Here is a 13530-nt window from a genome sequence, read left to right as displayed (position 1 = left end):
ATGTTAACAATAAAAAATTTTTCACGTTTTTTGTTTCAGACCAACACAGTAAAGGCTAGAAATTACATCACTTGAGGACTTGCGTCATAAAACCTTGTTGACAAACAGTGTCATATTTCTGTTATTTTTCAATATTTTCTAATAAAAACACGTGATAGTTAAAAATAACAATAAATAATATTTAAAATATTAAAAATGTAAGACAAACCATTCCTTAAAAAAAAAATGCTTAATTCTGTTAAATTTTACGCTTTTTCAGAATTCATTGTCATTTGTATAAAATAAAGTGAAAAAAGTTATAGCGGCTTTTAGGTCGAAAAATGTTAAAAAAATATAAAAATGTTTTTTTCAATATTTTTTTAACATAAAACAGTATGAAATTTTAATTCTTTTTGCAACAAAGTTTTAGTGTATTTGTACAACTAAAAAATTAATCAATACCAGCTTTAGTATTTAAAAAATGTTTTAAGGACCGAATTATATACATTAAAGCATAAGAAAGAAAAACAATCTAGCAAAATTCTACATATATATCAAATAATATATTTACATAAAATTCACTTTTTTTAATTCAGCCAACTATACAGAGCCATATTAAGTTGCATAGTTTTAAGGTAGACATAAAACAGTATCATTGTTGTCGTATGAAGATCACCTTAAGAGTTTTCCAAAACACTACAATTAAGTATATCTTTTGTCAATTTTTTGAGATATTTTAAATTTTGTTATAATATTGTTTAATATAAAATATGAGATATGTCATAAAGTATTCACTTATTATCGACTTTACTTTAATATGTTAACAGAGATAAGTATTTTAATTAATTCGATCATTCCAATAATCTATGGTAATGTTTATCGTAATAATAAAAGATAATGTAAAAACGATTCTCTAGTATAATAATAGAAAATTAATACAAAAAATAAATTTTTATAATATATATTATATTATTAATAAATATCTAAATTGATTAATGTAAATTAACCCAACACTACGTTTTAAAGACCATTAATAACAGCGCATAGTTGGCTAAGCTAAAAAAACCTTAAATTTTACGCAAATATATTATTTGGAATCTGCTATTGAATTCACCAATTTTAATTCTTTCAGACCGTTTGCAGCTTTATTTTTCTCATTTAAATGATTCAAGATATGGTCAACGACTCAAAATTACTATAAACTTATAAAAAGTATTCTAATTTTGTATTATCCAAAGAAATGACAAAATAAGTAACAATAAAAAAGTTTTATAAATAAAATATATAACGTTAAATAATTATTACATAACAATAAAAAATTTGATTAAAAATTTTATTTAATTAAAATATGCATTAGCAGTATAAAAGATATTCTTTACAAACATAAATTTACAAACTTATGTAAATTTAACTTTACTACTTTTGTAAATTTTACATACAGAAAATGTTAACATATTAATAATAAGTTACCACAAATAAATAATATAAATAAATGATATAAACCCAGATAGCACAGAGAGTTCAAAAAGAACTCAATTGTATGTCACCAATTGTGAATTCTTTTTGAGATGCAAAAAGAATTATTTTTATAAAAAATAAACAATTAAACAATTATAAAATTATTATAAAATTATTTATTAATCTATTCTCTTTAAAGTTTAAAGTTTCCCACAAATAAATGATATTAAAAAATATAGCTATAAAATTGGATATTTATACAAATCAAAAAGTTTTTTACTTTACTAATACTTTGCAATATTATCATTTGACGATTAACTTATTATAGTTTAACAGAAGGTAAAGAAATGTAATAAAAATAAATATTTAAATATATAATATATACACAACATTACAAGCAATAATATGAATATTATTTAATTTATTATAAAATATAAAAATATTGTGTATTGAGTGCTTTCATATTAAATTTTATATTACAATAAATTAATGTGCTTTATTTATATTGTTATTTAATGTTATATTTTTAAAATATTTTCTAAAAAATTATTTATTTTAATAAAAATTTTATAAATAAAATATATAACGTTAAATAATTATTACATAACAATGAAAATTTTAATCAAAAATAGTATACAATTAAAATACATAGGCAGTATAAAAGACATTCTTTACAAACATTATTTTATAAACTTATGTAAATGCAACTTTTAAAAAATATAACTTTACTACTTTTGCAACTTTTACATACAGAAAACGTTAGCATATTAACAATAAATTACCACAAATAAATGATATAAAAAATTTATTTATACATTCTTATACTCCCTATCTTGATCTTAAAAAACCTAAACAATTATAAAATTATTATAAAATTATTTATTAATCTATTCTCTTTAAAGTTTAAAGTTTCCCACAAATAAATGATATTAAAAAATATAGCTGTAAAATTGGATATTTATACAAATCAAAGTTTTTTACTTTACTAATACTTTGCAATATTATCATTTGACGATTAACTTATTATAGTTTAACAGAAGGTAAAGAAATGTAATAAAAATAAATGTTTAAATATATAATATATACACAACATTACAAGCAATAATATGAATATTATTTAATTTATTATAAAATATAAAAATATTGTGTATTGAGTGTTTTTATATTAAATTTTATATTACAATAAATTAATGTGCTTTATTTATATTGTTATTTAATGTTATATTTTTAAAATATTTTCTAAAAAATTATTTATTTTTATCTTTTACAAATTAATTATAGATAAACATTATGTGATTTACTTTGTAATATTACATTAAATTTTTCAACAATAAATATTCATACGGTTTTAATGTACTGTAATGTACATAAAGAAAAGAGATTCTTTCTTACTTTTGACTCTTCTGTAATTCTTCTCTATTAGAGGCTCCTCCTTCGCTTTATTTTTTTTCTCAAGTGAAAGATTTCTTTCTTATTTGCTTTCTTTTTTTTAATGAAATTTTTCTTTATAGTATTCTTTGTTTTCTCTATAAAAGAAGTTGATATTATATTTTATAGTATTAAGCTTTCTCAGATATTTTAAACATGTAAATAATTTACTTTATTTTACTCACACACACACACACACACACACACACACACACACACACACACGCACGCACGCACGCACGCACGCACACACGCATGATATAAAAAAATAGTAATTGAAATTAATTTATTTAAACACACGCACGCACGCACACACACACACACACACACACACGCATAATATAAAAAAATAGTAATTAAAATTAATTTATTTAAACACACGCATACACGCGCGCAGACACACGCCCATACACGCATAATAAAAAAATAGTAATTAAAATTAATTAATTTATACACACGCATGCACGCGCAGCACACAAATTAAAATTAATTACCTTTTTTACAAACTGCTATTATGCAAAATGTTTATTTCACTCACAAACAGTTATCGTCACGTTAGCACAACTTTTCAAGTAATACTACTAATTCCGTTTTATTTACATCACGTTACTATGTTACATTGCTATGTTACCCATAAGTTTGTTTATATTTTATAATAAAAATTGAATTACTATATTATTATACAAGGTGTCAAATAGCGCGTCTGTGATATCTAATAATATATATAAAATAATAAATATAAAATACAATTGAATCATGCACATACACAGGCACAGCCACGCGCGCACGAACACACCCACGCACGAATGCACGCACGCACGTACGCACAAATAATTTTTTTCACAGACATACTTTGTCACGCAAACACATAAACAAAATTATAAATATTTTTTAATAAAAAAAAAAATTAAAATTAATTTATTTACACACGCATGCACGCGCTTGCACGCGCTTAGACACACACGCACGCGCAGACACACGCATACACACGCATACACACATAATAAATAAATAATAATTAAAATTTCATTATGTATACACACGCATGCACGCGACGCGCACCCGTGAATACACACACACACACACACACACACGCATAATATTTTTCACTCAAGCACGCACGCTCGCACGCATAACTCATTGACAGCGGACGCACACGCACACGCATAACGTTTTTCACTCCTCTCCTATATATTCTCTCGGAAATCTTACCTTTTAAACTCTATCGATGAAAAGGAGATTTCATTTAAATAGTAATTGTTAAAATTATTATTACAATTATTTAAAAATAATTGTTAAAAATTTATTTTTCTTTAATTAATATTATTTAATTATTATTTATATATACATATATAACGTAAATAGTTTGTTCGTAAGATTAATAAATATGTAAATTGTAAATAATTTATTTTATTTTACTCATGTGCACAGGCATACCCACACAATTAAAGTACAAGAAAAACAATCTTGAAAAATTCTATATCAAATAATATATTTACATAAAATTCACTTTTTTTTTAATTTAGCCAACCATATCGAGCCATATTAAGTTGCACAGTTTTAAGGTAGACATAAAATAGTATCATTGTTGTTGTATGAAAATCACCTTAAGAGTTTTCCAAAGCACTACAATTAAGTATATCTTTTGTCAAGTTTCTTGAGATATTTTAAAATTATAATATTGTTTAATATAAATAGTGATTGTTAAAATTATTACTATTATTATTATTTAAAAGAAATTATTAAAAATTTATTTTTCTTTAATTAATATTTAATTTTTATTTATATATACATATATAATATAGTTTGTTCGTAAGATTAATAAGTATGTAAGTTGTGTTGATATTCAAAAATTAAGATTTGCCTGGAATCTCTCAATTCTTTCAGAAATGGATATTTTAACTAATTTGAACATTGCAATAATCTATGGTAATGTTTATCATAATAATAAAAGATAATTAATGTTTATCATAATAATAAAAGATAATGTAAAAGCGATTCTCTAGTAGAATAATAGAAAATTAATACGAGGGATGAATTTTTATAATACATATTATATTGTTAATAAATATCTAAATTCATTAATGTAAATTAACCCAAGACTACGTTTTAAAGACCGTTAATAACAGTGCGTAGCTAGTTAAGCTAAAAAAAACCTTAAATTTTATGCAAATATATTATTTGGAATCTGCTATTGAATTCACCAATTTTGATTTTTTTAGACCGTTTGCAGTTTTACTTTTCTCATTTAAATGATTCAAGATATGGTAAACAATTCATAATTATTATAAACTTATAAAAATTATTATAAATTTGTATTATTTAAAAAAAAGACAAAATAAGTAATAATAAAAGTTTTATAAATAAAATATATAACGTTAAATAATTATTACATAACAATGAAAATTTTAATCAAAAATAGTATACAATTAAAATACATAGGCAGTATAAAAGACATTCTTTACAAACATTATTTTATAAACTTATGTAAATGCAACTTTTAAAAAATATAACTTTACTACTTTTGCAACTTTTACATACAGAAAACGTTAGCATATTAACAATAAATTACCACAAATAAATGATATAAAAAATTTATTTATACATTCTTATACTCTCTATCTTGATCTTAAAAAACCTAAACAATTATAAAATTATTATAAAATTATTTATTAATCTATTCTCATTAAAGTTTAAAGTTTCCCACAAATAAATGATATTAAAAAATATAGCTATAAAATTGGATATTTATACAAATCAAAAAGTTTTTTACTTTACTAATACTTTGCAATATTATCATTTGACGATTAACTTATTATAGTTTAACAGAAGGTAAAGAAATGTAATAAAAATAAATGTTTAAATATATAATATATACACAATATTACAAGCAATAATATGAATATTATTTAATTTATTATAAAATATAAAAATATTGTATATTGAGTGTTTTTATATTGAACTTTATATTACAATAAATTAATGTGCTTTATTTATATTGTTATTTAATGTTATATTTTTAAAATATTTTCTAAAAAATTATTTATTTTTATCTTTTACAAATTAATTATAGATAAACATTATGTGATTTACTTTGTAATATTACATTAAATTTTTCAACAATAAATATTCATACGATTTTAATGTACTGTAATGTACATAAAGAAAAGAGATTCTTTCTTACTTTTGACTCTTCTGTAATTCTTCTCTATTAAAGGCTCCTCCCTCGCTTTATTTTTTTTCTCAAGTGAAAGATTTCTTTCTTATTTGCTTTCTTTTTTTTAATGAAATTTTAATTTATAGTATCCTGTTTTCTCTATAAAAGAAGTTGATATTGTATTTTATAGTATTAAGCTTTATCAGATATTTTAAACATGTAAATAATTTATTTTATTTTACTCACACACACACACACACACACACACACACACACACACGCATAATATAAAAAAATAGTAATTAAAATTAATTTATTTAAACACACGCATACACGCGCGCAGACACACGCCCATACACGCATAATAAAGAAATAGTAATTAAAATTAATTAATTTATACACACGCATGCACGCGCAGACACACAAATTAAAATTAATTACCTTTTTTACAAACTGCTATTATGCAAAATGTTTACTCCACTCACAAACAGTTATCGTCACGTTAGCACAACTTTTCAAGTAATACTGCTAATTCCGTTTTATTTACATCACGTTACTATGTTACATTGCTATGTTACCCATAAGTTTGTTTATATTTTATAATAAAAATTGAATTACTGTATTATTATACAAGGTGTCAAATAGCGCGTCTGTGGTCTAATAATATATATAAAATAATAAATATAAAATACAATTGCACAGGCACAGCCATGTGCGCACGAACACACCCACGCACGAACTCACGCACACACGTACGCACAAATAATTTTTTTCACAGACATACTTTGTCACGCAAACACATAAACAAAATTATAATTAATTACTTTTTAATAAAAAAAAAAAAATTAAAATTAATTTATTTACACACGCATGCACGCGCTTGCACGCGCTTAGACACACACGCACGCGCAGACACACGCATACACACGCATACACACATAATAAAAAAATAATAATTAAAAATTAAAATTTCATTATGTATACACACGCATACACACACACACACACACACACACGCATAATATTTTTCACTCAAGCACGCACGCTCGCACGCATAACTCATAACTCATTGACAGCGGACGCACACGCACACGCATAACGTTTTTCACTCCTCTCCTATATATTCTCTCTCGGAAATCTTACCTTTTAAACTCTATCGATGCACACGCACACGCATAACGAACTATTAGTTACGAATTGTTAGCTGTCAAAATCAATCGCGCTGTCAGCTCTCTCTCGCAACACGAAGCGATCTCGCAACACGAAGCGAGACGACCAATCGGCGTCGCGGAAAAGCGGCAACAATACCGCTCGACCACGAGCGAACTTCTCGCGTCTTCACGGCCTTTTTTATTACTAGAACATGCGCGCGCTTCGCGCGCGCCAAATGTTATTTTTTTATTTGTTATTACACCCTGCATAAAATTACTATTACATATAACATATATACAACTCGTTTATTTCTTAAACATTTCGGCCTTTGAAAAAAGGTTACATAGCTTAATTACATAATAACATAGGATTCTTAATGACTATTTATGCTTTTCTTTGTCATTTCTTTTGTTTAATACATTTTTCATCCATTTTGTACCTATATTTACCTCTGATAACATTTTCCTAACAGAGAAATTTTGTCTTCGCAATTCTGTAAATTCTTCTAATAAGTGTACTAAAGTCTCTACTTTTAAATTGTATAGCTTACACTTTTTCTTTTTTCCAATATCTATTCCCTGATGCCTTGTTTCCGCACTTAAATCTCGCTATCATTGACTGACTCCCTACTCTTATACCCCACTAAAATATACAAAGACTTCTCATCTATTTTTATTTCTTTGTATACTCTATTATATTTTGCTCATATTATTTTTTCATATCTTTCTTGTTTTTGTTTGTATCTGTTTATCTTTCTAACTCAGTGAGAAATAACCATCAAATCGACATCAATTTGATTTAATAAATGCAATTTATATCAATTTTCCCTTAATTTGATATCAATTTGACATCACTGAGTTATTTTTCACTGAGAGGCCTTCATTTGCGCACAGTACAATTGGACACGTTGCAATTGCCCACTGTGCTATTAGACACGAAATATTACACATCGTTCAATTGCGCACAGTTTGTTTGGACACAGTTCAATTGGACACAGTTCAATTGGACACAGTTCGATTGGACACCGTTCGATTGGACACAGTTCAATTGCGCACCGTTCAATTGCGCACCGTTCAATGGCACACCGTTCAATTGCGCACATGTCAATTGCACACCGTCTAATCGTACACCATTTAAGTCGCAAACCCATGTGGTGCAGTGAATGCTTTACACACACACACACACACACACACACACACACACACACACACACACACGCGCGCGCGCGCGCGCGCGCGCGGGGGGAGGGTGATGCAAGGGGAGGCCTTCGGCCCCCCTCCTGCACCCGCCCCGTCCAAGTCGCTAACCTATGCACACATTGCAAACGTAGCCATAATATATGAATATTTAATATACGTTTGATTGAACTGTGTGCAATTGACATGTGCGCAATTGACATGTGTTCAATTGAACTGTGTGCAATTGAACAGTGTGCAATTTAACGGTGTGCAACTGAACGGGGTGTAATTGAACGGTGTGCCATTAAATGGTGTGCCATTGAATGGTGCGCAATTGAACAGTGCGCAATCAAACGGTGAGCAATCGAACGGTGAGCAATCGAACTGTGTCCAATCAAACTGTGTCCAATCGAACTGTGTCCAATCAAATTGTGTCCAATCGAACTGTGTCCAATCGAACGAAGTTCAATCGAACGGTGTCCAAAGGAACTGTGTCCAAGGGAACTGTGTCCAAATGAACTGTTTCCAAACAAACTGTGCGCAATTGAACAATGCACAATGTTTCGTGTCTAATAGCACGGTGAGCAATTGCAACGTGTCTAATTGTACTGTGCGCCATTGAACCTCTCTCTTTTTCACTGAGTTATGTGTATATACATAAAGTTTTTTCATTATAGTATTCATGTAAAATATTAAATTGTAATTTATTACTTTGAAATGTTGCAAAATTTTAACATTTTAATTTTTTGTTATTATAAAAAATAATTGTTTTTATTTTTCACGACAAATGATCTTATTGCAGATAGTACATCCTCAAAGTCATGTTAATATGGTCATATTGAATAATCCATTCTCAAAATATATTGTTCATCACAGGATGCTATCAAACAATAAATATATTAAAAAATATTACTTTATAAAGTATTAATTTAAATTTATTTTTATTTGTATTTATTTTAAATATATTTATATAAAATTTATTAGTATAATAGCAATTATGTTTTATATTGTAAAATCAATTAAAGACATTCTTATTGAAACATTTCTGTATATACATAATTTTTTATTAATCTATTTTGTCTTTTTTGTCCTAAATCAATTTTCAATGATTTCCAAGATCTAACTCGTGAAAATGCCATATAAAGTTGATCATGATTAAAAATATCTTCTTAAATCAATTGCAATTTTGTCAAATGTTTGTCCTTGTGATTTATTTATTGTCATAGCAAAAGCTATTTTTATCGGAAATTGTCTTCTTTTCATCACAAATGAATAAACGTTTTCACAATATAAAGTTATGCGATTTAAAAAAACTATTTCCCCTTTTTTATCACCAGTTAAAATTTCGCATTTTAACAAATTGTTTCTTAACTCTAAAATTAACAATGTTGTTCCATTATATAAACCTTCGCTGATGTTTAGATTTCTAATCAACATGATAATCGTGTATTTTTTTAATCGAAGTTTATGAGGTGGAAGAATCGCTGGATTTAAAGTACTCAAATATTCTGTTAAAATAGTTTTATTAATATCATGAATATCGTTAATAGTTTCTGTAGTGTCTATACTTGTATACACTCTTTCTGTTGATTCGTCAAGTAAATTTACAACTTGTTTGTTTAGTTCCTCCACATCAACATTTCGTGCAGAAAGTATAGCACGTTTTGCTGTAAGTCTATACTGATAGTGTTTAAATATTTCTTCGTATGTATCTTTTACTATATTTGCGTTCAAATCTGTTACACATCTCAGTAGAACTTCAATATTATTAAATTGATCATTCAAAGTACCATTTCCCAAATCTAATAAAAAATTAGCAAATTCTTGTTCATGTCGTAAAATACGCATATTTTCCGTTAATGAAAAGATTTTGAAATGTTGCCATAATGAGCTAAATTTAATTGACAAATTTACAATTTCAGACCGTGTAACGTTTTGTTGTACTGGCAATAATTGTCTGAAATCCCCACCAAGAATAACAATTTTATCACCAAATTTTAGATTATTTTGCATTAAATCTTGCAAAAGGTGATCCATCACTTCAAGAGCATATCGCGGTGCCATTGGTGCTTCATCCCAAATAAAAACATCTGTTTTCTTCAAACATTCAGCTTCTTTTGATTGAATTTTTATATTCGATGTTGAGTCAGCAAAAAGAGGCATGGGCAAACCTAAAGTTTTATGTGTTGTTTTTCCATTCGGTAGTAACGTTGCAGCGAAACCAGTGAAAGCCATTGTACTAACAACTTTGTTTTGAGACTTGAGTAAATAGTAATATAATATAATGTTGTATAAACAAAAATTTTACCTGAATCTCCAGGTAATGTATAAACCGTCAATGTATAAACCGTCAATGTATAAACATTTTAATTGTTGACCATCAGTTTTTTCTAAAAGAGTTAAAACATAATCAACAATTATTTTTTGGTCATGATTTAACCGACTGTATTGTTGTTGACCAAGTAAGACTTCTTTTTCCAATTGTTTGGCATGTTCTTTTTCATATTCAATCGTTATTTGTTCCATTTCTGGAAATTGTGAAAGTTCCCAATCTTCTTTGCAAAGTAATTGACCAATTTGAATATAAGCTTTTCTTATCCCAGTGACTCGTCCAAATTGTCGTATGTAATCTTCTGACATTGCAACTTGAAATTCATCCCACAATTCTTTTGAATGCCCTGGTTGGCAATGTATTAATATTCGAACAAAAAGTAACCTAAGTTGTCTTGGCATCATCCAAATAGAAGCTTCGTTCATTGCACATTTCTATTCTTCATTATCTTCAATTAAGCCTAAAGCTAAACATGAAGAAGTAAACGTTTGATGTAATTCACCATTGTTGACTGTTTTTAAGTCATTATAGCATGTTGCTCCTTTGACATTCAATAAAAGAATACGTAAATAAAATAATTCGATTTCAGTTGGGCTAACTGAGTACATGCGTCCAATATAGTTAAAATGACATTGACGTTTTTTCCAACGATAAATTTGTTTTCCGTTAAATGTTACCTTTTTAAATACAAAATATAAAGGTATATCTGTATATACATACTGACGTGCATCAACATTTCGTTTATTTTATTTAAAATAATCCATTAACATTGTTATACGATCTAAAGCAGATTGTAAATCTTGTTAATTTGATTTATTAGATATAATAACATTCTGTTCATTTGGCAAATGTACAGATAGACGAATAATAGCATGACTCTTCTCTTGTAATGTTTTACCTACAAACGCCAGTAAGCTTCAACTGGTCCTACATAGCGTGCTTCAATAAAATCTTTGATTTCGTCATGAACAATTTCTACATTATTCACATCTTGTTCTATAACTACAGATGCTGCATCGTGACCTTTGTAAATATATTTGTATAATCTGTTCATTTGGCAAATGTACAGATAGACGAATAATAGCATGACTCTTCTCTTGTAATGTTTTACCTACAAACGCCAGTAAGCTTCAACTGGTCCTACATAGCGTGCTTCAATAAAATCTTTGATTTCGTCATAAACAATTTCTACATTATTCACATCTTGTTCTATAACTACAGATGCTGCATCGTGACCTTTGTAAATATATTTGTATAAATACTTTACTGACTTAATACTTGAAACAACTTCAACATTAATATGACAATTAAAAATTTGTGATAATATGGGACAATAAGGAACAAACCGATTATCTACTACAAATTCTTCGGGTTTCTCATACAAAATGCCAGTGTCTCTTCGACGATATTGTGGATAACCATTTTCATCCATAGTTGTTTCTTCGTGAAAGGATTTTGGAAAATGTTTTGAACATTTTCCACTTATCATACACCAATCACCATATGGTCCATGAATCACATTCTTCTTGACAATTTCATGTAAATTTTTATCAATAGCAGGATCGGGAATTTCAGCAGAAATATATTTATCAACAGTTTCCAAATTAGTAATTTTGCAATTTTGTTTCATAGTTATTAACATATGTATGTGCGGCAAACCGCGTTTCTGAAATTCGATTACATAAACAAATGCTTTTACTTCACCAAAAAATTTCTGTCGAACAATCAAATCTATCAAATTATTTTTTTTATATCAAAAATTCTAGCGCAAATATCAGGTCTATCATTAGGTTGTTGATTTGGAAGCAAATTTTCTTTAATTTCAAGCCAATTTGGATTACAAGTCATTGTAATAAAAATATCTGGTTTACCATATTTGCGAACAATAGTCATCGCATCTTGATAATTTTGCATCATATTTCTAGGTGAACCAATAAATGTAGAAGGAAGTATTATTACACGTCCAATATAAACATTAGTATCAGCCACTTTTTTTCTAAATAGTCAATCAGTCCTTGGTGCTTTTCCACTCTCAAATGTTTTTGATTTTCTTTACACCAATTAATTCTATCTTTTTCTGTTTTTACATAGCTATCAACAAGCCATTGTTGAAATAGCCGTTTACCTATTAAAAAAACATTGACATTATTACATACAGCCATTCGGTATTGAATATACATGGATCTAGTTACACGTTTTCCATCCGATTTGTTTAATATTATCATGCCAACCTTGTGTACCATATGGATAATACATTGGATAAATCCAAGGTTCGACGTTTGGATCCATACTAACGTATTTTAAAGTTTTATCACATTTGTTTCTAATTGTAACATAATAATCAGGAATATTTCCATCTGCAGTAGTTGAAAATATTGCAGCAACTTTATTAATTTTTTGAACATTATATCTTCCACGATCAATGCCTGTTTTTTTATTTAAAAATCCTATTTTTTAATTAGGTATATTTAAACCTAAACTTTTTTGATTAAGTACTTCTTCGTGCATCATTTGATATGATTGAACAAATATATTATTATTACGAATAATGTCATCTAATGTACGCAATAACTCTTCATGAAGATTTGTATTTACATTTAAACGGCATTCTGTAGCTTCGTTAGCGTCAAGAATAAAAAGCTGTCCATAACTTGATTGCTCATTTATAGCAGGATATAATGCAGTATTAATTTGGTAATAAATTTAACCTTGAATTTTGAAACAATAAGGTCCTCGTTTTTATGCATTAAAATTAACCAAATTAGCATTAAAAGATGCAAAAGAAAATGCACCATTGTAACTTCTTAGGTTTTTAAAAAAACTCATTAGATTTTTTATGATTTCCC

General features: G+C 27.2%; 1 protein-coding gene across 1 annotated transcript; it reads right to left on the bottom strand.

The window, feature by feature from the left end:
* Positions 1 to 9433: 9433 nt before the first annotated feature.
* On the bottom strand, positions 9434 to 12857 carry LOC118644712 (ATP-dependent DNA helicase PIF1-like). Its single transcript, XM_036283874.1, has 2 exons — positions 12556 to 12857; positions 9434 to 12350 (listed from the first exon to the last, which is right to left on the bottom strand). The coding sequence occupies exon 2, from the start codon at positions 10585 to 10587 to the stop codon at positions 9508 to 9510; it is 1080 nt and encodes a 359-aa protein (XP_036139767.1). The 5' UTR covers positions 10588 to 12350; positions 12556 to 12857; the 3' UTR covers positions 9434 to 9507.
* Between the last annotated feature and the right edge of the window lie 673 nt (positions 12858 to 13530).

Source organism: Monomorium pharaonis, chromosome 3 (assembly GCF_013373865.1).
Source record: "Monomorium pharaonis isolate MP-MQ-018 chromosome 3, ASM1337386v2, whole genome shotgun sequence".
NCBI lineage: Eukaryota > Metazoa > Arthropoda > Insecta > Hymenoptera > Formicidae > Monomorium > Monomorium pharaonis.
This window is presented reverse-complemented; position numbering and strand designations above follow the sequence as displayed.